The 27,566-nt window shown below is 46.7% G+C and overlaps 1 protein-coding gene across 1 annotated transcript in view; it reads left to right on the top strand.

The window, feature by feature from the left end:
* MTREX (Mtr4 exosome RNA helicase) overlaps positions 1-27,566 on the top strand; it is an 865,138-nt gene that overhangs the window by 742,787 nt on the left and 94,785 nt on the right. Inside the window, exon 22 of the mRNA XM_078675087.1 lies at positions 406-569. Within this exon, the coding sequence (XP_078531213.1) occupies positions 406-569 (164 nt within the window). The remainder of the gene's footprint in view (positions 1-405; positions 570-27,566) is intronic.

The raw sequence follows: 27,566 nt of genomic DNA on the forward strand, positions 1-27,566 counted from the left end.
CCGATGTCAGTGATGTATCTGTACTTCGTGCACCCCTGGTGTCTGGAGCACGACCACGGCCCGAAGTCGTTCTCGGACTGCCAGGACATAAATCCAAAGAATTTACAGGAGCAGTCCCGAAAGCTGTTGGAGGCCCGGCAGTCGGCTAGGTCTTTTACAGATACATTGTTACCGAAAGTAAGTAACTTGTTCTATGGTAGAAGTATCAGTTGAAGTTTGATTTCGGTAATCTAATGTTTTTTCTTTTGACACTCAGAACTTTTAGGTGTTGTCGCCCTCTTGCTCTCCCACTGGAGTAGCAGCGGTGGGCAAAGTTGTTAATCTTAGGAGACATCATAATGTGTAATTTAATTTTTAATTATTTGTCTTTTCTTTAGTATCTCTATATTAATTGTTTGTTTTCAGATTGCAGTGGATATTAGAGCAGCAAAACGAGAACTGAAGAAGGCCAGAACAGTTTTACAGATGGATGAGCTTAAGTGCCGGAAGCGTGTTCTGAGGAGGATGGGCTTTGCTACATCATCTGATGTCATTGAAATGAAAGGACGTGTTGCTTGTGAAATTAGCAGGTGATTTAAAAATGTTTGTTATTACCGTTGAGAAGGAAGTTTTGAGAAACGACTCTGATATCTGCAGCCATCAGCTTATTTTTATTTCCTATACTTTGTATTGAATTTGTATGACTTAAGTGGACCATCCGGTAATAATGAATTGACTTTTTGTGGTGGCAACTCTCCTCAGTGAAAAAAGGAAAACCGCAATTTTTCTAGAGCTAAAGCAGAGCATGCTTTTAAACAAATGATTTGACCATCATTGTCACATTCCTTATTCAGGTCAAAATCTTCACCCACGTGCTTGTGCTTAGTAGTCCCCCAAGTGCTCTGCTGATCTAATCTAAACTGTGTGATCGCCAACACAGTCTCCCCCTCAAGAAATCCTCCAACCCTCATGCCAAGGTCAGCTGGCTCTCTACCAAACTTCGGGAATCCAGTCGAACCTTCAGATGTCTCAAAAAGCGATGGAAGAACTCCAAAACCCCTACCAACCTCGACAACTACAAAACAGCCACCACTGCCCACCACAAACTCATCAGACACTCAAGGAAGAAAGCACTCCAGAACAGAATCTCCGCCCACGCACACAATAGCAACAAACTCTTCAGCATCATCAAAGAGTTTGCCCAACCCAACAGCGAGTCAACCGACATGCCACCCTCCCAGGACCTCTTCGACAAACTGATTGTCTTCTTCCTTCACAAAATCAAGACCATCTGTGACAACTTCAACAACAACAACCTCCACCCACTGCTTCCTGCACCACACAGCCGACGCTGGACAGCTGGACCGCCTACACCCTAAAGACCATGAGGACCACTCACTCAGGGCCCCCTGCAACAGCGCTTCATACCGCATCGCCCCTGAGCTACAAAGAATCATTAACCGATTCTTCGAGACCGCCTCCTTCCCCGATGACTTGAAACATTCCGAGATCAACCCTCTCCTAAAGAAACCATTGGCTTACCCCAACGACCTCCAAAACTACAGACCATGCTCCCTACTTCCCTATCCGGCGAAAGTCATTGAAAAAGCTGTCAACAGCCAACTCGCCTCCTTCATCGACTAGAACAACATCGTCGACTCCTCCCAATCAGGCTTCAGAAAGAACAGCAGCACAGAGATCGCCTTCATTGCCACAACAGACTTCCGCTTCCTCCTCGACAGAGGAGAGACTGTGGCCCTCATCCTCCTGGATCTCTCCGCAGCCTTTGACACAGCCGGGACGCTCCTTTGCTGGAGTATCTGCGCGCATAATAAATTAATATAACATAACATAACATAACAGTCTCACTCTGCACCCTAGCCTGCAGACTGCACAATATAGGATTCCAGAACAAAGCCCTCTACTGGATTTGCTCATTCCTCTCTGGCAGAACGCAGCGGGTCAGACTTCCACCCTTCATCTCAGTTCCCATGCCAACCACCTGCTGAGTTCCCCAAGGATCCTCCATCAGCCCTATTCTGTTAAACGTCTACATTGCCCCTCGCTTCCGTCGTCAGATCCCACGGACTAAACATCGCATCGTACGCAGATGACACACAACTCGTTTGTCACACTATCCAACTAACCCAAAATTTCGAAAAACAACTTTCAAGAAGGAATGGAAGCAGTCGCCAGGTGGATGAAGAACAGCTGCCTACAACTGAACACAGACTAGACCAAAGTACTCATCATAGGCCTGCATCCCGATGCCTGGAACGACACCTGGGGATAGTGGGCAACTCAGGAGGTAGAAGGAGCCGGCCCTGGGGGGAGGCGGTCCCCTTGACCATCCATGGCTACACGAGGGGCACTGCGTTGCCCCCTCTATTCTAGTACTTAGACCCAGGGAGGTGATGGTCTCCGGGGCTGTTGGGGGGAGGGGGAGGGGCCTGTGTGTTTGGGGGGGGTGCGTGGGCCTCCCGCATTCATTTTATGTTTAGCCCTAGGGAGGTACAGGCCCCTCCCATTAATAGTAAATGTTTTCTCTAGGGAGTTGGTGGTCCCCAGGGGCGGCCACTCGCCCCACGCTTCCCTTACCCTCCTCCCCCACTTTAGTTTAGTGTGATTTTCCACGGGAAAGTGGTTGCCCCTGGGTCAGTTGGAGGGTTGCACGAGCCCCCTCCACATTTATTTATGGAGTTTTGCAGTGGGGAAGTAGCAGTCGCCAGGGCTTTTTATAAGCCCTAGGGCCCCTCGCTCTCCCCTCCTTTTTGATAATTCCTCGTTGCCCCGGGACCTGGCCCACCCAGGGGCTAAACAGTACAGAAGTGTGGGACCCCGCACTTATTTTACTGTTTTTCAGTGGGAGCCGCAGATCCGGCGTGATTCCCATCATTTCCTTTTTTTTTAATGCTTTTCCTAGGGGCTCCGGGTATTACTACACTGCCCCCTTCTCTGTTTTTGAGGGGGCCTTGACTGAAGACGAGTCCCAAGGTGGCTGCCAACATTTCCTGGTTGAAGTGTTGGCAGCCGACCAGATCTCTGCACAAGATATGGGGTGTTCGCAAAGCCTTTGCATCCCTATATATACAAATTTGGATTTTCATTAATATCTGAAAGATTACAGAACGGATTTATGCCAATTTACAAAAAGGTTACTTTCTGAACCAAAATCTGCAAAAGTTTGTGTAATTTTGTGCAGCGCTTTGGGCTGTAGTCCTGTCTAAAATCCCTATGGAAAATTGCATTTGGAAACGTCGTTTTGGGACCCCTCCCTTGTTCTCAGTCCCCACCTGACGAATCACCCCAAAACTTTCAAAGCATGAGCTGAACCGACTGATACAACTTTTGAAAATGTGAAAATTTGTCAAACGGCGCCAGGTATTAGCAAAACAACAAATGCTTTTATGGAAACTAGATGCTAACTAGAACTACCTACTGCAGACTATCAGTAGGTTATATATCTATCTATCTATCTATATATACATACATATATAGAGATATATTATAGCTATAGAGAGATATAGAGATATATCTATATATAGAGATATATATATAGCAATATATGGAGTGTCAATTTAAAGGGAACTAGCCCCAGTACCACCACCCGCTTAAAAAAACACATTATACCGCTAAATTCTGCTTCTTATATCTCACTATTTTGACCCCATTCTGTGAGAAAGTGTCCTCTCTCTTGCATGGTATGCCCCCACTTTTTGCTGAATTGCTGATGTACTTTGACCGAGTGTGCCCTGGGCTCCTGCCATTCAGTTCCCCAGGGCCTGTGTTCCTTCCCTAAAACGGTATTGAAACCTAAACCCAATTGGCATCTCTGGCCACATGTCAGCCACTAGTAAATGGTACCCTAGGTACGCAGGGCACTGTGACCAGAGAAGGCCCCTAATGGCTGCAGCACTTATTGTGCCACCCTTCGAGGCCCTGTACCCTGACACACACACACTGCCTTTGCAGGCTGAGTGTCTTGGTGCAGAACAAACCAAAGAGGCGACCTGGCACACATCCCTGTGTGTCATACCCACAACACACTGCCCTGGCATACCCCAGTCACCCCTCTAGCTGGGTGCTCTATGCCAGTGGTGTGGGTACAAGGGCATGAGCTCTGTAGCCCTACAGTACCCAGTTCCATTCCTGGGCACTAAGTGCAGTGCTGCCATTAAGAGTAAATGGTGCTGGGAGGTTGTCATCACGAACTCCACAGCACCATGATGGCTACACTGAAGACTGAGAAGTTTGGTATCAAACTTTACAGCACATTAAATCCACACTGATTTCAGTGTGGAATTTAATGTAAAGTGCACGACAGAGGGCAACTTAGAGTTTCCCTCTGAAACTAACCCACTACCAGCGTCCTAACTGAGAGGCTGCTTAGGCTGCCACCCAGCAGACATGTTGCTGGACCCCATCCGCTCTTGTGGGCCTGCAACAATGCACATCCTGGGGCGAGGTGCTAGGCCTCCTCCCCCAGGATGGGCAGGGGAAGCTTCAAAGGCATTCTGCCTTTGTGAGCTTCTCCAGGCCAATTGCTTTACTCTGCAACTGGCCCCCACCGGTTCTGACCCCCACTCTGGCGGGAAGACAGGCGGAAAAACCAAAGTTAGGAAAGGGGGTGTGCCAGCCTCTGCCAACCGCACCCCTCAGGGGGGAGGCGACGTAAAGCACAACTCTGGGCTCTCTCCATTTTGAGAATGGGAAGCCCTACCCAATCAGAGCTAGGCTCCTGCCCCCCTCCCACTGGAGAGTGGGCAGGATAGGGGGTGTACTCACCCCAGGAAAGGGACCCATTGGTACCTGGCCTTGCCCTACCTGTAAGACCGCTAAATTTAGTATTTAGGGGCACCCTGAACCTTCCTTTCTCAGATCCCGATTCCGAAACTACAAAGAAGAGCAAGAAGAAAGAAGACCTGCCGTGCAGCTGCTAACAAGAGGACTTGGCCCCAGCCCTACTGGCCTGTCGACCCTCGAACCTGCTCCTGCTAAATCCCTGCGTCTCCTGTGGTCAGCAACCTTGAAAACCCCGGAGGACCGGACTGCCTTGCTCATCCAAAGACTGTGACTCCCACGAGCAGTGGTTCTGCTCAAACAGCAAAACCCCTGGTGCCTGCCAGGAACCGCAAATCCAGCACACTCTGCACCCGCCCTGCCCTAGCCTGAGTGGACAAAAACAACAGGGACGTTCCCCCGGCGACTGTGACCCAGAATACAGCTCCCAAGGACACTCCTCAATGCTCCTGATGACGCCTGCAGCCTCCCAATCAGGGACCCCTCCAACTGCGACCAGCAGAGGGTATGTTTTCCCGACACCAAAAGACACCCCTGCACCCGGCGCCCCACGGCCCCTTGTGCTGAACTCCTGGGTGTCTACCTATCCTACAGCTTCCCCACTTACCTCTCGAAGTGGTGTTCGCACCTGAAGAATCTCCGTCCCCGAGCCTGCAGCCTTTGTTCATATTGCAGCTTTACCATTGAAATACATTGGGTGCACGAAAGCCCAAAAGCACCCTGCACCCAGCCACCCAAGTGCCACTGGAAGTGCAGCAACTGTTCTATCCTACTTCCCCTCTTGCCCTGGTAAGTGACCCAGAGCTCAGCTCCCACAGCCGGGTGGTCTGCCTGCTAGCAGCCCCCAAACAAAGGCTCCCTACCATAGGCCATAGATTAACAATGGGCCTACTCTCTCTGCACCCGGCTGCCCCTATGCCGCTGAGGGTGCAACTACTGTACCTACCTGAACCTGGGAGACCCCGGAGTCTAACACCAGAACCTTAACTCTGCCAGACGAGTACTTACCTGATAACTGATAACCTATATTTTCTCTATAGGGTAACATTGACTGGTTTTCACTTGGAAATTATTCTAAAGTGTCGAGTTTTAAAACTTTGAAATATTCACTAAAAATCATCCGATCAACGAAAACGAAATTACTCACCTGTTATCAGGAGAGATCCCAGTGCTGGATCTTTGTGCCCAGCACTGACCTTAAAAAGTAATTACAACTCCGATTTTCCGATAACCTGATATTCCTCCATAGGATAACATTGGCTGGTTTTTGCCAGAAATTCTTCAAAGTGTCGATTTTTGAAACATACAAATATTCCTTAAAAATCGTGTGTGTAACAAAAACGATTTCTTTTAACTGTTTACAGGAGATGCACCAGGGCTGAATCCAGGATCCAGCCCCGAGTAAGAACAACTGCAACAACTGTATCTATTACATTGAAAAGTCTATTGCTATTTGAAAGTATTCAACTGTAGCATCTCATTCTGAGAAAGTATTTTTATACCTACTTGTGGTTGTAAAATAAAACAAAATATTTTTATATACAAAACAATTGGCCTAGAGTTCAGTTCTTGAGTGTGTGAGACCATTTAATGACTGAGTGTGTACAACAAATGCTTTACACTGTCCTCTGATACTGCCTTACTGCTCGACCAAGCTACCACTTTAGAGAGTAAGGTTATATCTAACTTTAACCTCTGCCAAACCTCTTTGGACTGTGGACTCTATGCACACTGTACCTTACTTTGGTGAAGTATATGCAGAGCCACTTTCTTACACATTGTTGTTTCAAAGGTGTCTAGGGGAGACTGATTATAGTAGACAGTGCACAATAATATAGTACAATTAATATAAATTACATTTGTTAATGTCTGCAATCTTGATTATTGCATTCCGGTAAATTACCCAATACATTTAACCAATTCATGTTTCAATTGTACAAATGTTTGAAATCTAACTGCAATAGTGTACTTCTGATCACAACAAAATATATATATATATATATATATCAACATCAAAGTTGCCTGATGTAGAAAAGGCCCAACACTCGGTCAATATCTGCCACAAATCTTTAATGCAGGAAGTGATGCGATAGAACAGCAAAGTCCAACACAATTAGTCTGCCCTCTGCCCGACGCGTTTCGTGATCTTCCTCACTTCATCTGGGGCTTCTGGCTGGATGCTGGTAACAGCGGCAATTAGCACGGCACTGCCTTTGTATAACAGTTCCCGCCCACATGGGCGTGGCCACCGCTGTGGCTTATGGTAGTTGAAGTGCCGTTGTTCTCTCAAGTGAGTTGCCGCTCTGTCCAGTCCTTCATACTCACACATTAAAACCAAGTGGGTTGCGGTACTGAGCTGAAATTAGCGCACCACTTGCTTACTCCTCCATTAAATGGCACCAAATGCCCCGAGCGGTTGCGCCGCTTGACGCCACCACAGGGCTGCCGGAAAGACAGCCGGGCGCTTCTCCGCGGCTCAGGCAAGCCGCTCAAGTATCAACATCAAAGTTGCCTGATGTAGAAAAGGCCCAACACTCGGTCAATATCTGCCACAAATCTTTAATGCAGGAAGTGATGCGATAGAACAGCAAAGTCCAACACAATTAGTCTGCCCTCTGCCCGACGCGTTTCGTGATCTTCCTCACTTCATCTGGGGCTTCTGGCTGGATGCTGGTAACAGCGGCAATTAGCACGGCACTGCCTTTGTATAACAGTTCCCGCCCACATGGGCGTGGCCACCGCTGTGGCTTATGGTAGTTGAAGTGCCGTTGTTCTCTCAAGTGAGTTGCCGCTCTGTCCAGTCCTTCATACTCACACATTAAAACCAAGTGGGTTGCGGTACTGAGCTGAAATTAGCGCACCACTTGCTTACTCCTCCATTAAATGGCACCAAATGCCCCGAGCGGTTGCGCCGCTTGACGCCACCACAGGGCTGCCGGAAAGACAGCCGGGCGCTTCTCCGCGGCTCAGGCAAGCCGCTCAAGTATCAACATCAAAGTTGCCTGATGTAGAAAAGGCCCAACACTCGGTCAATATCTGCCACAAATCTTTAATGCAGGAAGTGATGCGATAGAACAGCAAAGTCCAACACAATTAGTCTGCCCTCTGCCCGACGCGTTTCGTGATCTTCCTCACTTCATCTGGGGCTTCTGGCTGGATGCTGGTAACAGCGGCAATTAGCACGGCACTGCCTTTGTATAACAGTTCCCGCCCACATGGGCGTGGCCACCGCTGTGGCTTATGGTAGTTGAAGTGCCGTTGTTCTCTCAAGTGAGTTGCCGCTCTGTCCAGTCCTTCATACTCACACATTAAAACCAAGTGGGTTGCGGTACTGAGCTGAAATTAGCGCACCACTTGCTTACTCCTCCATTAAATGGCACCAAATGCCCCGAGCGGTTGCGCCGCTTGACGCCACCACAGGGCTGCCGGAAAGACAGCCGGGCGCTTCTCCGCGGCTCAGGCAAGCCGCTCAAGTATCAACATCAAAGTTGCCTGATGTAGAAAAGGCCCAACACTCGGTCAATATCTGCCACAAATCTTTAATGCAGGAAGTGATGCGATAGAACAGCAAAGTCCAACACAATTAGTCTGCCCTCTGCCCGACGCGTTTCGTGATCTTCCTCACTTCATCTGGGGCTTCTGGCTGGATGCTGGTAACAGCGGCAATTAGCACGGCACTGCCTTTGTATAACAGTTCCCGCCCACATGGGCGTGGCCACCGCTGTGGCTTATGGTAGTTGAAGTGCCGTTGTTCTCTCAAGTGAGTTGCCGCTCTGTCCAGTCCTTCATACTCACACATTAAAACCAAGTGGGTTGCGGTACTGAGCTGAAATTAGCGCACCACTTGCTTACTCCTCCATTAAATGGCACCAAATGCCCCGAGCGGTTGCGCCGCTTGACGCCACCACAGGGCTGCCGGAAAGACAGCCGGGCGCTTCTCCGCGGCTCAGGCAAGCCGCTCAAGTATCAACATCAAAGTTGCCTGATGTAGAAAAGGCCCAACACTCGGTCAATATCTGCCACAAATCTTTAATGCAGGAAGTGATGCGATAGAACAGCAAAGTCCAACACAATTAGTCTGCCCTCTGCCCGACGCGTTTCGTGATCTTCCTCACTTCATCTGGGGCTTCTGGCTGGATGCTGGTAACAGCGGCAATTAGCACGGCACTGCCTTTGTATAACAGTTCCCGCCCACATGGGCGTGGCCACCGCTGTGGCTTATGGTAGTTGAAGTGCCGTTGTTCTCTCAAGTGAGTTGCCGCTCTGTCCAGTCCTTCATACTCACACATTAAAACCAAGTGGGTTGCGGTACTGAGCTGAAATTAGCGCACCACTTGCTTACTCCTCCATTAAATGGCACCAAATGCCCCGAGGGGTTGCGCCGCTTGACGCCACCACAGGGCTGCCGGAAAGACAGCCGGGCGCTTCTCCGCGGCTCAGGCAAGCCGCTCAAGTATCAACATCAAAGTTGCCTGATGTAGAAAAGGCCCAACACTCGGTCAATATCTGCCACAAATCTTTAATGCAGGAAGTGATGCGATAGAACAGCAAAGTCCAACACAATTAGTCTGCCCTCTGCCCGACGCGTTTCGTGATCTTCCTCACTTCATCTGGGGCTTCTGGCTGGATGCTGGTAACAGCGGCAATTAGCACGGCACTGCCTTTGTATAACAGTTCCCGCCCACATGGGCGTGGCCACCGCTGTGGCTTATGGTAGTTGAAGTGCCGTTGTTCTCCCTGCATTAAAGATTTGTGGCAGATATTGACCGAGTGTTGGGCCTTTTCTACATCAGGCAACTTTGATGTTGATACTTGAGCGGCTTGCCTGAGCCGCGGAGAAGCGCCCGGCTGTCTTTCCGGCAGCCCTGTGGTGGCGTCAAGCGGCGCAACCGCTCGGGGCATTTGGTGCCATTTAATGGAGGAGTAAGCAAGTGGTGCGCTAATTTCAGCTCAGTACCGCAACCCACTTGGTTTTAATGTGTGAGTATGAAGGACTGGACAGAGCGGCAACTCACTTGAGAGAACAACGGCACTTCAACTACCATAAGCCACAGCGGTGGCCACGCCCATGTGGGCGGGAACTGTTATACAAAGGCAGTGCCGTGCTAATTGCCGCTGTTACCAGCATCCAGCCAGAAGCCCCAGATGAAGTGAGGAAGATCACGAAACGCGTCGGGCAGAGGGCAGACTAATTGTGTTGGACTTTGCTGTTCTATCGCATCACTTCCTGCATTAAAGATTTGTGGCAGATATTGACCGAGTGTTGGGCCTTTTCTACATCAGGCAACTTTGATGTTGATACTTGAGCGGCTTGCCTGAGCCGCGGAGAAGCGCCCGGCTGTCTTTCCGGCAGCCCTGTGGTGGCGTCAAGCGGCGCAACCGCTCGGGGCATTTGGTGCCATTTAATGGAGGAGTAAGCAAGTGGTGCGCTAATTTCAGCTCAGTACCGCAACCCACTTGGTTTTAATGTGTGAGTATGAAGGACTGGACAGAGCGGCAACTCACTTGAGAGAACAACGGCACTTCAACTACCATAAGCCACAGCGGTGGCCACGCCCATGTGGGCGGGAACTGTTATACGAAGGCAGTGCCGTGCTAATTGCCGCTGTTACCAGCATCCAGCCAGAAGCCCCAGATGAAGTGAGGAAGATCACGAAACGCGTCGGGCAGAGGGCAGACTAATTGTGTTGGACTTTGCTGTTCTATCGCATCACTTCCTGCATTAAAGATTTGTGGCAGATATTGACCGAGTGTTGGGCCTTTTCTACATCAGGCAACTTTGATGTTGATACTTGAGCGGCTTGCCTGAGCCGCGGAGAAGCGCCCGGCTGTCTTTCCGGCAGCCCTGTGGTGGCGTCAAGCGGCGCAACCGCTCGGGGCATTTGGTGCCATTTAATGGAGGAGTAAGCAAGTGGTGCGCTAATTTCAGCTCAGTACCGCAACCCACTTGGTTTTAATGTGTGAGTATGAAGGACTGGACAGAGCGGCAACTCACTTGAGAGAACAACGGCACTTCAACTACCATAAGCCACAGCGGTGGCCACGCCCATGTGGGCGGGAACTGTTATACAAAGGCAGTGCCGTGCTAATTGCCGCTGTTACCAGCATCCAGCCAGAAGCCCCAGATGAAGTGAGGAAGATCACGAAACGCGTCGGGCAGAGGGCAGACTAATTGTGTTGGACTTTGCTGTTCTATCGCATCACTTCCTGCATTAAAGATTTGTGGCAGATATTGACCGAGTGTTGGGCCTTTTCTACATCAGGCAACTTTGATGTTGATACTTGAGCGGCTTGCCTGAGCCGCGGAGAAGCGCCCGGCTGTCTTTCCGGCAGCCCTGTGGTGGCGTCAAGCGGCGCAACCGCTCGGGGCATTTGGTGCCATTTAATGGAGGAGTAAGCAAGTGGTGCGCTAATTTCAGCTCAGTACCGCAACCCACTTGGTTTTAATGTGTGAGTATGAAGGACTGGACAGAGCGGCAACTCACTTGAGAGAACAACGGCACTTCAACTACCATAAGCCACAGCGGTGGCCACGCCCATGTGGGCGGGAACTGTTATACAAAGGCAGTGCCGTGCTAATTGCCGCTGTTACCAGCATCCAGCCAGAAGCCCCAGATGAAGTGAGGAAGATCACGAAACGCGTCGGGCAGAGGGCAGACTAATTGTGTTGGACTTTGCTGTTCTATCGCATCACTTCCTGCATTAAAGATTTGTGGCAGATATTGACCGAGTGTTGGGCCTTTTCTACATCAGGCAACTTTGATGTTGATACTTGAGCGGCTTGCCTGAGCCGCGGAGAAGCGCCCGGCTGTCTTTCCGGCAGCCCTGTGGTGGCGTCAAGCGGCGCAACCGCTCGGGGCATTTGGTGCCATTTAATGGAGGAGTAAGCAAGTGGTGCGCTAATTTCAGCTCAGTACCGCAACCCACTTGGTTTTAATGTGTGAGTATGAAGGACTGGACAGAGCGGCAACTCACTTGAGAGAACAACGGCACTTCAACTACCATAAGCCACAGCGGTGGCCACGCCCATGTGGGCGGGAACTGTTATACAAAGGCAGTGCCGTGCTAATTGCCGCTGTTACCAGCATCCAGCCAGAAGCCCCAGATGAAGTGAGGAAGATCACGAAACGCGTCGGGCAGAGGGCAGACTAATTGTGTTGGACTTTGCTGTTCTATCGCATCACTTCCTGCATTAAAGATTTGTGGCAGATATTGACCGAGTGTTGGGCCTTTTCTACATCAGGCAACTTTGATGTTGATACTTGAGCGGCTTGCCTGAGCCGCGGAGAAGCGCCCGGCTGTCTTTCCGGCAGCCCTGTGGTGGCGTCAAGCGGCGCAACCGCTCGGGGCATTTGGTGCCATTTAATGGAGGAGTAAGCAAGTGGTGCGCTAATTTCAGCTCAGTACCGCAACCCACTTGGTTTTAATGTGTGAGTATGAAGGACTGGACAGAGCGGCAACTCACTTGAGAGAACAACGGCACTTCAACTACCATAAGCCACAGCGGTGGCCACGCCCATGTGGGCGGGAACTGTTATACAAAGGCAGTGCCGTGCTAATTGCCGCTGTTACCAGCATCCAGCCAGAAGCCCCAGATGAAGTGAGGAAGATCACGAAACGCGTCGGGCAGAGGGCAGACTAATTGTGTTGGACTTTGCTGTTCTATCGCATCACTTCCTGCATTAAAGATTTGTGGCAGATATTGACCGAGTGTTGGGCCTTTTCTACATCAGGCAACTTTGATGTTGATACTTGAGCGGCTTGCCTGAGCCGCGGAGAAGCGCCCGGCTGTCTTTCCGGCAGCCCTGTGGTGGCGTCAAGCGGCGCAACCGCTCGGGGCATTTGGTGCCATTTAATGGAGGAGTAAGCAAGTGGTGCGCTAATTTCAGCTCAGTACCGCAACCCACTTGGTTTTAATGTGTGAGTATGAAGGACTGGACAGAGCGGCAACTCACTTGAGAGAACAACGGCACTTCAACTACCATAAGCCACAGCGGTGGCCACGCCCATGTGGGCGGGAACTGTTATACAAAGGCAGTGCCGTGCTAATTGCCGCTGTTACCAGCATCCAGCCAGAAGCCCCAGATGAAGTGAGGAAGATCACGAAACGCGTCGGGCAGAGGGCAGACTAATTGTGTTGGACTTTGCTGTTCTATCGCATCACTTCCTGCATTAAAGATTTGTGGCAGATATTGACCGAGTGTTGGGCCTTTTCTACATCAGGCAACTTTGATGTTGATACTTGAGCGGCTTGCCTGAGCCGCGGAGAAGCGCCCGGCTGTCTTTCCGGCAGCCCTGTGGTGGCGTCAAGCGGCGCAACCGCTCGGGGCATTTGGTGCCATTTAATGGAGGAGTAAGCAAGTGGTGCGCTAATTTCAGCTCAGTACCGCAACCCACTTGGTTTTAATGTGTGAGTATGAAGGACTGGACAGAGCGGCAACTCACTTGAGAGAACAACGGCACTTCAACTACCATAAGCCACAGCGGTGGCCACGCCCATGTGGGCGGGAACTGTTATACAAAGGCAGTGCCGTGCTAATTGCCGCTGTTACCAGCATCCAGCCAGAAGCCCCAGATGAAGTGAGGAAGATCACGAAACGCGTCGGGCAGAGGGCAGACTAATTGTGTTGGACTTTGCTGTTCTATCGCATCACTTCCTGCATTAAAGATTTGTGGCAGATATTGACCGAGTGTTGGGCCTTTTCTACATCAGGCAACTTTGATGTTGATACTTGAGCGGCTTGCCTGAGCCGCGGAGAAGCGCCCGGCTGTCTTTCCGGCAGCCCTGTGGTGGCGTCAAGCGGCGCAACCGCTCGGGGCATTTGGTGCCATTTAATGGAGGAGTAAGCAAGTGGTGCGCTAATTTCAGCTCAGTACCGCAACCCACTTGGTTTTAATGTGTGAGTATGAAGGACTGGACAGAGCGGCAACTCACTTGAGAGAACAACGGCACTTCAACTACCATAAGCCACAGCGGTGGCCACGCCCATGTGGGCGGGAACTGTTATACAAAGGCAGTGCCGTGCTAATTGCCGCTGTTACCAGCATCCAGCCAGAAGCCCCAGATGAAGTGAGGAAGATCACGAAACGCGTCGGGCAGAGGGCAGACTAATTGTGTTGGACTTTGCTGTTCTATCGCATCACTTCCTGCATTAAAGATTTGTGGCAGATATTGACCGAGTGTTGGGCCTTTTCTACATCAGGCAACTTTGATGTTGATATATATATATATATATATATTATATTATATACGCCGCTTGGCTCCCTTCCTCCTCGTTAGGCGCTGCTTTCCCTTGGTCGCGTTACTCCTGCGGTTGAGCCTACCGCTGACAATTCACAACAGGTTTCCCCGGTCCCGGGGATGGGCGGAGTCGCAGACAAAAACGGCAATCAATCGCTTCAGTTCAGTTTCAGTATTTATTTCACAATTCCATTGGGGGGTCAAACAAAAAACAACCAACGCGTTTCGACAGCGTCCGCTGTCTTGGTCACGGTCAGTTTAGTGAATGAAGCTCACAGTTTTAAAGGACAAAACAATATTTAGGTTACACCTCCATGTTTTCTTGAACCCGCCCCCATATGCTGAGCATTGTGGGACCAGTAGTTTTGGAACGCCATGGTTTTTTTAAAACAAAAACACTCATTATTCCCACAATTATGATTTACAAGAATTTGGGAAGATTTGTACCATGATTTGGACAGTTTCGAAGGTGTACATATGTCCTTAATTATAATACAATGTCTCATTCTTGAACTCAAGATTGAGTTACGGTGAATTACCGCCCTCCAGTGGGCTATTCACTGATATGCCTGCAATTGTTATACATTATTGGATGTTAAATCATGGTACAAATCTTCCCAAATTCTTGTAAATCATTATAATTGTGGGAATAATGAGTGTTTTTGTTTTAAAAAAACCATGGCGTTCCAAAACTACTGGTCCCACAATGCTCAGCATATGGGGGCGGTTCAAGAAAACATGGAGGTGTAACCTAAATATTGTTTTGTCCTTTAAAACTGTGAGCTTCATTCACTAAACTGACCGTGACCAAGACAGCGGACGCTGTCGAAACGCGTTGGTTGTTTTTTGTTTGACCCCCCAATGGAATTGTGAAATAAATACTGAAACTGAACTGAAGCGATTGATTGCTGTTTTTGTCTGCGACTCCGCCCATCCCCGGGACCGGGGAAACCTGTTGTGAATTGTCAGCGGTAGGCTCAACCGCAGGAGTAACGCGACCAAGGGAAAGCCGCGCCTAACGAGGAGGAAGGGAGCCAAGCGGCGTAAATTGTTGTCTTCTCGAGGTGCTCGCCGGCACATTATCTGGAACTATTGTGGATCAGCCAGTAACGAACTATCGACGGAAGAAAGCGGGCGTTCACCTACCACGGAGGGAGACTCTAAGGTAAGAGTGGCTGCCTGCTGGAGTACGCTGATTGAAACGTTATCTGGTATACCTCTGTTGAATGTTCTAACAAACAGGAAAACGCAATAATATGCCAGCCGGCTGCTTGGGCTTTTCATATCCTTTGAACTGTGATTAACTGTCTGCCAAAAATCTCTCCAAAATCTAAACAAACCCGACCTTGGGAACTGGCAACACTGCTTAAATCAAAGACGCGATTTACAGTCACAGAGGAACGAAGCCAAAACGGACTCGCCTTGGTAAAACCAAGTTTAAATAGTGCATATCCAGCGCAGGGGGGTCACACAAAGGAGAGAAACAAAATGGATAAACGGGATGCTAAAAGGAAGGAATTCATTGTGACTATGTTTAACAAACATGACATGAACAAGCCCACTGAAAGCAACAAGGAACCGGAAAAAAACGACGTTAAGGACAAATTACGTCTCTGGGAGAAACTAAACAAAAAAGAAATAAATAAATCATGGGAATTAATTTCCTTGCAAAAATATTTGGAAGTGGAGAGAGTGCCTCGAGGCTTACGAATTTTAATAATGCCAAGCCAGCAGGATGTCACGAATGAATTGCTTCAGGAGTGGGGTGAATATACAATTAACTCTTCCTTGGGACTACTAAAGATATTGGTAAAACATATCGATATAGCTCTTGAGAAAATAAAGGATCAGTTACGAACACTGGAAAAAGAACTTGATGGCCTCAAACTTAATGCCGAAATGACAAAATTCAAAGAGGACTTAAACAAACAAATAGAAAAACACGAGGAGGAAGTAAGAACAAGGAAGCAAACGAAATTTTAGAGGGATGCCAATGATTATGCGCAAGGACGCATATTTACGTTCGCCCGTAAATATGACCCCTTCAGACCCCCCAAGGCAAACACAGCCAGCTCATCCTCAAGCATGGCATCTTTGACATCAGCGGATTTAAGCGAGGATGATGCCAACCTGGATCCACAACAAAAGTTTTTTTTAGGGGATATGCGCCTGGTCCTATCACAACAGAAATGGGAACAAAATCGCGGGGCGCAAAGAAATGCACGTGGTCGAGCAAGAGGAAGGGGGAGATCTTGGCAATCAGGATTCACAAAGCCCACACAAGGAGGGGCACAAGGCGAAACGGTTACAAACGAAAAAATTGGCACAGAGACAAGGCTAATGAAACAAAAGAGGGGGAAGTAAATGAGGAACTGCAAATAATCAATCTTTCTGGAAAGGAAATCTCCGAAGCAGAAACATCATTACTTAAGAAGGGAATCAATTTCTGCCCAACAGCGCGTATAGATCTAGCGCAAACACGAATTGACCTATATCTCTACATCCAAAAAATCAAGCTTGCGAAATTCTTTGCCGAAAGAAAAAACAGACCTAAAATACTAAAAAATCAACCTAAACCTACATCCACCCTGTTGGCTAAGGAGTCCGATGCTTACTTGACATTATTGAATTTAAACGCTCAAGAGGGCCAAGAAATCAATTTGGAGACAGCCATACCGCAATTGGGAGCAGGAACCAGTGGATTAAAAGCGAAATCTAAGTTCTATCCCCAGTTAACACCTGGAAATAAAATAGACATGTTTCAGGAGGCAGTCATCCACGACCTATACAGAATGAACCTCAAAAATAACACCAGGGACAACTTATCCAAAGATGAAAGGGATGTTCTCGCCTCATTACGCAATAATGAAACCTTTGAAATTAAAACAGCTGACAAGGGCGGGAACATAGTCCTATGGGATCGTAAATTATACACTTTGGAAGCGATGGACCAACTGAACAATCCACAATATTATGAAAAATTTAACAGGAATCCCATTGACAATATAAAGAGAGAACTAGACAGGAAAATAGACCAATGGGAAAAAGATGAACTTTTGGACTTTGACGAGAAAAAATATTTAACAGTGGACTTTCCTAAAACAGCTACTGTATATTTCTTACCTAAGATCCATAAAAATGCCACCAAACCACCAGGGAGGCCAATTGTGTCGGCCAATGGCTCTTTACTTGAACCCTTATCAAACTTCATTGACTTTTTCCTAAGTCCTCATGTAAAGCGTCTAAAATCATACATAAAGGACACCACCGACTTCCTGTGTAACCTGAAACAAATTGAGTGGCAACCAGACTTCATTATGATTACAATGGATGTAATCGCATTGTATACGAACATTGATAATGATATGGGTCTCAATGCATGCAAACATATCCTCAATGAATGGAATATTCACTATCAACATCATAATTGCATGCTACTTGAAATGATTCAGTACCTGTTATGCAACAATATTTTCATGTTCGGTGATACGCTGTATAAGCAAAAAAATGGAGCCGCCATGGGCTTTTCTTTTAGCCCGAACTATGCCTGCCCCGCCATGGGATGGTGGGAGGAAATGATGGCATGGAATGAGAGTCTTCAAACATTCACACAGCATATTATGGTCTGGAAAAGATTCATAGACGATCTGTTTATAGTGTGGAATGGCAGTGAGGAAAAATTCCTACAATATTTCCAAATACTAAACAGCAGCACCCCGGGCATAAAATTCACCTACAACATCAGTCAGGTCAAAGCGATTTTCCTGGATACAGAAGTTTATATCAAAAACAACCGGATTGAAACGACCCTTCATCGAAAAAATACTGCAACAAACGCAACATTAGAGGCTACCAGCTTCCATCAGCAATCGCTCATATCGAGTATTCCCTACGGGGAATTCCTACGCCTAAGAAGGATATGCAGTGAGGAACAAGAGTGGCAAAAACAGAGCAAAATGGCTACACAACGTTTTCACAAAAGACAATACAATCAACAATCCACGAAAAAATGCTGGGAAAGAGCTAACCAAATCACAAGGGCAGATTGTCTGATGCCGAGAGAAACCCACACTCCTACTGAGGATGAACCAATTAGATTCATTACAGACTACAGTAGTGAAACCAAGCAAGTAAATCAAATTCTGAAAAGAAATTGGAAGCTTCTACAATTGGACCCGGTGATAGGCAAAAGAATGGGAACCCACCCTACAATAACATACAGGAGGGCCAGAAACATTCAGGATCAGTTGGTCCACAGTCATTTTCAATCAAGTGTAAAAAAGAAGCAATGGCTACAAACGAAGGGCTTTGTCAAATGCTATAACTGCAAATGCTGTGAAATTGCAAAACCTACGACTGAAATAGTCATGCCAAATAACAAAATCTGGAAAATTAAGGAATGCATCACATGCAACAGCAAATATACAATATACATGATCGAGTGTCCGTGTAAACTCAGGTACATAGGCAGTACAATCTGCGAGCTGAAGAAGCGTATATTGGAACATGTTCGGGCCACTGTTAATAAAGACAGGGCAAATGCAGTTGCCAAGCATATGGAACAGAGTCACAATGGGGACTGGAAACAACTCCGCTTTTGGGGCATTGAAACTATGAACCTATCAGCAAGGGGTGGCCACCATGAAAAATCTCTTCGACAAAAGGAGTCAAAACATATCCTGAGCTTCAGAACCATGACACCTTTTGGGCTTAATCAGTCAGAGGAACTTTATATACACCTATAAAAAGCATGAAAGCAGTAACTATGAACTATTGAATCCTCTAACAGCATCCTGTTCACCATTTTTCATTTCAATTAATTGTCCTTTTAATTTTTCACCACCTCACTTTTTCTCACCTTTGTAAATAGCTCACAGAAAGCAAATTATTGTTATAAAATGTCTGCAAACCACGCCCACTGGAGGGCAGTATGGATGTTAATCCAATAATGTATAACAATTGCAGGCATATCAGTGAATAGCCCACTGGAGGGCGGTAATTCACCGTAACTCAATCTTGAGTTCAAGAATGAGACATTGTATTATAATTAAGGACATATGTTCACCTTCGAAACTGTCCAAATCATGGTACAAATCTTCCCAAATTCTTGTAAATCATTATATTTGTGGGAATAATGAGTGTTTTTGTTTTAAAAAAACCATGGCGTTCCAAAACTACTGGTCCCACAATGCTCAGCATATGGGGGCGGGTTCAAGAAAACATGGAGGTGTAACCTAAATATTGTTTTGTCCTTTAAAACTGTGAGCTTCATTCACTAAACTGACCGTGACCAAGACAGCGGACGCTGTCGAAACGCGTTGGTTGTTTTTTGTTTGACCCCCCAATGGAATTGTGAAATAAATACTGAAACTGAACTGAAGCGATTGATTGCCGTTTTTGTCTGCGACTCCGCCCATCCCCGGGACCGGGGAAACCTGTTGTGAATATATATATATATATATATATATATATATATATATATATATATATATATATATATATACATCCTTAAATATACTTACTTTGAATTTACTTACTTTGAATATGTTTACTGTGTGCGGTAGATGCATGCTTGGTAACGTCCTAGAGATATAAGGCATATGGGATCCTTGAACTGCTGTTTAATGCAGACTCAATCGCCAGCGACCTACAGCATGCTATTTTCTATAGAGTTCATAAAAATCCAATTCATGTGGGGTTTATTAAGAAGATGGGTATTCGAAAAACAGTACATAATCTCCCTTGCGTTGCCGTAAGCCAACAAGGAAAGATACATTTTTTGTTATGTTTTTCGTATAAAAAGCAAACATGCAGCGTTTTGTGCATTGGTATAGAAGCTAGCATTATCAAAACACAATGCATTTATGCGATTATTATATTAAAAGCAGAAGGGCAACACTCTGCATATTCAATTGCCACACAGTAAATAAAAGTAAGTGAATTATCCAGCTTATTGTAAAGTGTTGAACATAGTGGAAAGCACATTCCAAGAGATCAAAGGATTGCTTGCTCATAGTACATAAGTATGCAACTGAAAGGCATCACAATAGTAATCTAAATTGAACGGTGAATCACTGCAAGGTATTCATAGACTTCTGCAAAAAATAGAAACGTGTGCTCAGGTGCTTTCTTCATGTTAGAGGAACAGATTTCACTACCTGCAAACATTTGCACAAGTTACATATTTTACTGTATGTTCCGGCCCCTAGTCAAGTAGGAAATCGGCCATGGATATTGGTTGGTATGCTATAAAGATAACACCATGCTCTCGTCACAGAGGTAGATGATGTCATCTTAGCAGTCAGGCATCTTGCGACAAATATTGTATGCGTCTGTTGTTGAGACAAATTTGAGGCATCGTGCCGCACACAAGCAAAATCATCTGACGTTTTGTTACTTGTTTTGTGTTTTACCCGGCTAGTCTTAGGTGTGGACACAGTCAAACGGTATCTATTGGCTCTTTCATCCATTTTGCAGTTTCCGGATCAGCCTTCATTATTTAGATCACCTGTTGTCATGCGTTTGTTGAAAGTCCTACAACATGTTTCTTCCCTGATTTTGCAGATACAACAATGCTTCATGATAAATATTGGGACGCCGTTCCACGTTGGTCAAAATCAATTTTACCCGCACTTTTTGCTCTGCCTTACCCTTCTAAGGAGAAGGGGATACTCTCATAGCTTGGACCTCTAAAAACACTGAGCTTTTACACTGATTGTATCAGAGAACTCTGGGTGGACGATCAGCTCTTTTTGGGTTTGCCAGAACGAAAAACAAAGGCAATGCAATGCAGAAGACCATCTCACACTGGATCCTACCCAGCCTTAAGATCTGCTACATTTTGGGGAACAAGCAGCCTCAGGAAGGGCTGCACGCCAATTCCACCAGTGCCACTGTGTTTGCACAAGGAGTTCCTATCCTGCACATCTGTCAGGCAGCTACAAGGGCATCACTCCATACGTTCACGAAGCACTAATGTCTGGATAGCCAGATTTCCAGAGTGTGGCAAATCTCCCGAGCAAACCTACAGGACCTCTCTGTTTGAGTCCATTCTCAGACAAACCTCTAAATAGGTACAGCTTTGATATCGATTTAAAAGGGGAGGAATCTGCATTTAGAAGTCCCTGTCAGAAGAACAAGTTACTTACCTTCAATAGCTTTTCTAGAACAAATGCATCTGGTCGGGTTCTGCCATGGCAGCCCCTTTAGGGGTTGGGAGGGAGGGGATCAGCGTGTTTTCTCCTCCAATTGTACATATTGGAGGAGTGTGGCCGTACTGATGAAGCAGAGTGAAACATTCCGACATATGAACAGCATTTCAGATCAAGGACAAAATCTAATTTTACAGTGAGTGGTGTGTGTTTCATGTTAATCTTGTGAACACTTATGGCCCAATCATAATGACACTGCCTTCATGTCCAACATACTCTAAGATGATTAAACCTTTCCCTTCAGTCAATCATAAGGGGTTGAGACATCAACCTTACACTACATGCTGAGAGGGATAGTTGGGCAGTGGGGTTAGTAAGCATACCAGAGATAGGAATAAGCTACTCCATATAATGCACCAGTTTGAGCTACTCAATCTGTTCCACTGTAGACTTTGAGACACACAGATAGTTTGCATTTCAATCGACGGTACACAGCTCTTTCTCCAGAATAGACTTCTGTCTGGGATATAGGAATGCAGCAAGCTGGGTTAATTCTATCCTGCATCTCTCCAAAACTAACTGACCATTCTCCTGTCCTGTTATCACTAGTCAGCCACACAAGCATGCGCACATATAAACTATGGAGGTTGGAGCCGGTGGCCGTGCTAGGTTTGGCATTGAAGATTAGGCATAGCATTCTGTCCTACTTCAACATTACTAAAGGATTAGTTGCCACTTATTCTACATTGTGGGAATCGCTTAGAACGGTTATAGGAAGCAAATATTTTGCAAAGAGCCATGGAATTCTAAAATCTATCCGACTTGGGTTATGCTCCTTAGAAAAAGAACTTCGCATCACCACAGAGCAGTCCTACAACCGCTCCAGACACACACAAATACTAGCAGAATTGCACTCCAAATTGGCTGACTTTAGGGAGGTGTTATATAGAGTAACCAAGTTCCAGGATAGATATGCAGTTGCTCAGAAAAACAGAAAAGCAAGCAATCCGGCTAGAAACAGAAGATGATGGAAAATATACCACTAAGTGGTATCTCAGTAAATAATGTAGAATTATTGTACTCTTTTGACCAGCCAAGATGGTGGCCACTCCCTGTAAGGCTCACAAACCGCAGGGTTTACCGCTGCTAGATACTTGGTGCTGATGGAGTCTACGGGAGCCAAGACCATCCTTCCCCCTCTGAAAGACTTTGCTGCCCTCTTGACGGCACACCAATGGTTATTAAATTTCTCCAGTGAGCTAGACAGCGAGTGAACTGAGCCCAAGGGGAGACTTCAAGATGTAGGTAGTGAGGCACGATTCCTAGAGCCGCGTAGGATGCGAGCAGGCCACCGCTTGCGACAGTGGAACTCATCTGGACTTTGTTTGCGCTACGCAACCCGAATGGACTGTTTACTTCTGTTCTCCTTCTCTTCTCCTCCCAAGACCCATAGGGGACTGGGGGCGCACGGCGGTCCGCTCCCAGAACTTGGAAGGCCGCTGGGGAAATCTGCATGTTGCAGCCTGATGGAGGTGCTTTCAGGGGTGGAAGCCAGGCTTCTTTCCTTCCCTTAAGTCCGCACTGGCCATACTGGGCATAGGGTGTTTCTCCTGAAGGCTTGAAGGGTGGGGGTCTTGTTTTGTTAGTGGGAGCCGCTTTTTGTAGCAGTGCAGCAGTTTTAAAAGCACTGTGAAGTTCCTTGTATATTCAGCAGGTTTTGGGCAACAATAAAAGTGTCAAGTTAGTTCTGTGTTTTTAATGCTGGCGAGAGATGGGAATTTTGTATAGTCGTAGTTTTGACTCATCTAAGGTAGCTTAGAGGGTTAATATGCCTCCTGCAAAGAATGTTTTATATGCATATCAAAGAACACTATTTTATGTGCATAGCTCAGTGGGTTACTGCTTTTGTCACAGATTCTTTTGCTACTGTGCAGCTCATAAGTTAGTCATTATCTAGCACAGTGAGCCATCGAACTACCATCTAAGAGTTGTATGCAAGCTGCATGGCACAGGTTAGGAAGTATTTTTTCCCAGTCTTCCATTATCCTCGTTATTACTAAAAACGTTTAGTCTGGATAAAAATACGTTTGTGCTTCTCCACACCATGCTCTCTTAAAAGGTGCCTAGCAGTACAGATGGCACGTAAATCCTACACCTTGTAATCTCCTTTGCCTAATGTAATATTGCCTATACACTGATTTACACAAGTATGATTCATAGTGTATGTATGTGTGTGTGTGTGTGTGTGAGTGAGATGTAAAGGCTTTGACACCCTATTATATTTACTATAAAACAAATACATGTGAGAGTGGGACTAAGGAGAGAGGAGGCACTGTTGGGAGCGGATTAGTGAAGAGCGGAAACACTTGGAGACCCTACTGTGAAATCCAAAGATTTTGGATTAGACTCGTCACCCACTCAATAGTGGCATGCTTCATCATCAGCGCCTATCCATACCCTAATAGGGTAATACCATCAGGACTGACTCAAGCATGAATTGGAGTTCTTATATAAAGTATCTGTCTGGACAAAGCAGGAATCCAATTAAAGAAGAGAAAAATAGTTTACAATTACCTCAAGTTATACCCTGTCAGAACAACCTTTTAGTAGTAGGTTACGGTGGGCTAACAAAAAAATTAGTACAGGGGTCTTGTCCTATTTCATGGATCATGTGTGTCTGGCAGCGGGGACCATCCTATTGTCACACATACTCCAAGTACCTGGTCCAACAGAATCACCTAGACGGGCTGCCAAGACCGCCGCCAACCAGTGAATTTGCGGGACCAGCTTCTTGGGGTATGTGGGACACAATTGGAGACGAATTGCAGGGCTCGCATCTCAAATCATTCCTAACTCTCCAATCTGAGTAGGTCATATACATCACAATTTACCCGATACAGCTGTGCCCGGCACTCAAACAACACCGAGACTTCCTCTTCACTGCCCTGAATTTGCCCACTTGAATCTAGGATTCTCCTGAGTTCTATAAAAGAGAAGAGCATCTCCTGGATCTACAAAGCTCTACTACTCAAATCTCTAGATTTGATCATGCCACTGCAGTCTCATTGAGAGAACTGGCTGGGGCCACTGGACGACTAGGTCTTGAGAGACGCATTCATGTCTCCCACGGTACTGGTTCTCTCCTCGAGCCTCTGACTTATTCAACTCAAATTTATGCTTATGGCCTATCTAACACCGGTGAGATTATTGTGTGCAGCTACACAACCAGCACCAGTTTACCGTCGGTGTCCACTTCCTACATGAGGCATGGGGCAGTGTTTGTCGTCCTCTGGCGAATAGTGGGGATGCCCTTGGACTCATCACCAGGCGAATACCTCCTGGGGATACTGGGCAAGATGAGGGAAACATGGGTAAACTGAACCCTGGTTGAGAAGTTGGAGACAATACTAACCAAGACAGACATTGCAAAGGTTTGGAGATCTCAATCCCCTCCTCGCTTTGCCCACTGGGAGGAGACTGGTACGCCAAACAGGGAGAACAAATTTGTGTGTCACGGAGGTGCCCCAAGAAACATGAAAATGTATGGAGGAAATGGTTGGCATTTTGGGGATTGATTTGAAGTATGTGTATCCCATATCGAGTGATGATTTGCCTATCTCATAACTTTTTATAAATATGAAAGATGCTATGTACTGTTGCAGTCTTATTTTCAAAACAATCAAATGTAGTTTAAAAACATTTTACTCCCCTTATTTCAACGAGGTCAGATCTAGAAGCCACTGAAATCCATAAGTACGTAGATAAAGCTACCTTAGTTTGTGGCTGGAGGCTAAAGAGGTTGAGCCATGATGCACCCCTGTCACTCTAGAGAAAATAAAGAATATGAGAAATGGAAGCACCCCAGAAGGGAATAGACTGCCTATTGAATTGTATGAAGAATATGCACAATAGTTGGCCCTATTCCTTCTGGTGATGTGTGAGAAGGCATTTGAGTTTGGGATGTTGCTTTCATCTCTGAGTGACTCTACAGATCTCACCCTGCTTAAGCCAGGCAAGGTCCCACAGTTCTGCGACTTCAGTTGACCACTACAATTAATTAACATGGACAATACGATTCTGGCCAAAATTATAGCCATTAAGGTACTGCCCCTTCTACTGGGACTTGTCAGACCAGTCTAAATTATAACTCCGCAGATCCTCGTCTGACAATCTTCATACTCTATTTGCACTTACCTTCCAAACTGACTCAAACATTATTGCAGCTGCACAATTTTGGATACTGCTTAGTCTTTTGATTCTATTGAATAGCCTTTCCTCTTCTCAGTGGTAGACAGAATGGGCATGGGTAGGGCCATGCTGCAGTGGATCAAGCTCAGTTATACCGCCCAACTGCCAGGATTAAGTCAGTCTGTTATCTCCTCCTGTTGTCATTGGCAGAAGTAGTAGACTGGGCTGCCCATTGCCACTAATCGTATTTGCGCTGGCCGTGGAGCCCCTAGCATCACCAGAAATTTGATCACAATCAGGGCATTAAATTTGGTGCCATATGATCCACCTGACAAATGTATGCTGAAAATATCCTCCAGCTGACTAAGGATCTAGAACTAAATCTAAATGCAATCATAAAGGAGATTATTGCTTTTGGCAGGCATTCGGGCTTACTGATAAGTTGGTTCAAGTTTGTAATGCTCCCCTTAACGACGAGCACACAGCTGCTGTCTCTAAAATTTCCTATCAAATGGCAGACCTAGCCAATCCGATATTTAGCCATTAGATTTTGTAATTAAGGTCTGACCTTACGCCACTTTGAGACAACCTATCAGATTATACCTCAAACTGCTGGACTCAACTGGGCAAAATCAGCTGTCTACCCGCTATGCCCTTATCAACAGCCACAAGATCTATATCTCTGCGCCACCCTCCTCAACTGGCGTGCTCAGGCGACCCGCCACCTGGGTGTCTATCTCCATCATGACCCACAGGACTTATACTAGGGGAACCTCTGCAAGGCATTATCTCCATCTCAGCAACACCGTTACTTCCCTGACTCGCAGTTCCCATGCTTGCGCTGTTGAAATCGTGACGTGAATCTCATGCACATGCTGTGGCCCGACCCTGCCCTCCAAAATTATTGGCATTCGATCCACACAACCCTGCATGAGGTTACATATACCAGACATTCACACATGGTATATGTGTTCCCTAGGCATATTCAAGTACAAGAGACAACAGAAGGTACTCGGCTGCTTCACGGCCCTGGCCCTTCTGTTATCCAAAGGCACATGCACACTCACACTTCACTGGTGCTACCCCACAGCTCCCCCAGTGGAAACGTGGCAGGGAGCAATGCGCAAATGGGGCTCGGCAGAGGAGTACACCCTTTGCTATGAGGAGGTACGGCGACTACAAAAGCTACCCATATCTCCTCAGTGGGCCACACTGTATGCACACTTCCAGCAGGAGGCGGGAAATGACAACCTACCCCCATGAGTATGCTATCCGTCCCATGCACGTGCTGCAAGCCCCACCCCAAACAGCGATATCCACATCAGCACTGGCCCGCAATATTACTTTGCTCATCCTCCAAATGCTTCGAACTCTTCCATGCACCCACTCACCAGTCCTCACCACAATGCCCACACAGCTCTCTTAAACTAGATAATACACCCAACCCTCATCCCGATCCCTCTGTTATCCCCAGTTACGCCGGATTGATGTTCTACAACCAATCAAGCACAATGTACACCAGAGACAGTGCGGACTCATAAGCTCATACCCACTCTGTGCAGATGTTTTATATAATCCATTTGCTCAGTACTGCTGCATCAAGTTAGAAGTAGTCATAACACACTGTGAAAATTAATCAAAAATATATTTTTTTAAATAGATGTAATAATTAAGGAGATTTACAGCGGATGTATGGATACCATGATGCCCCTGGTCAAAAAGTAGATCAAAATACCTATCGGTTGTGGGTAGAAAATGGTCATGCTGCCTAAACCTCTCCACCTATTCCTGAATATTCTCATTCCCCCCACCACCACCAGGTTTTGATCAGCTTAGGACACTCATGACTAGACTTGCATGAGCTGGTTGGCAGCTCAGTGTGATGTGGGATAAATTGCAATTACTCTATGAAGAGGACATCTTCTCAGCTCCATGTTTTGAGATTTACTTCTTGGTGTCCCAGATTACATTTGCTCACCACTAGTATTGAAATAGAAAAGGCCTCTGCATGGTAATAGACTTGCAACCCTGCCCGGAGTGCCCAACTGTACTTATGTCTGGATCCCTCATGCTGATTTTTGTTTAAGGCGAACACTGATCACGCATGTGTGCCATGACATAGGCTTATGTCAGGGATTGTTGTCTTGTTGGACCCGGAGGGGTGCCTGTCCTAACCCCTTTCAAAGGACCACAGGGGTATGCAGGGG

Source organism: Lissotriton helveticus, chromosome 2_1, assembly GCF_964261635.1.
Source record: "Lissotriton helveticus chromosome 2_1, aLisHel1.1, whole genome shotgun sequence".
NCBI classification, from domain to species: domain Eukaryota; kingdom Metazoa; phylum Chordata; class Amphibia; order Caudata; family Salamandridae; genus Lissotriton; species Lissotriton helveticus.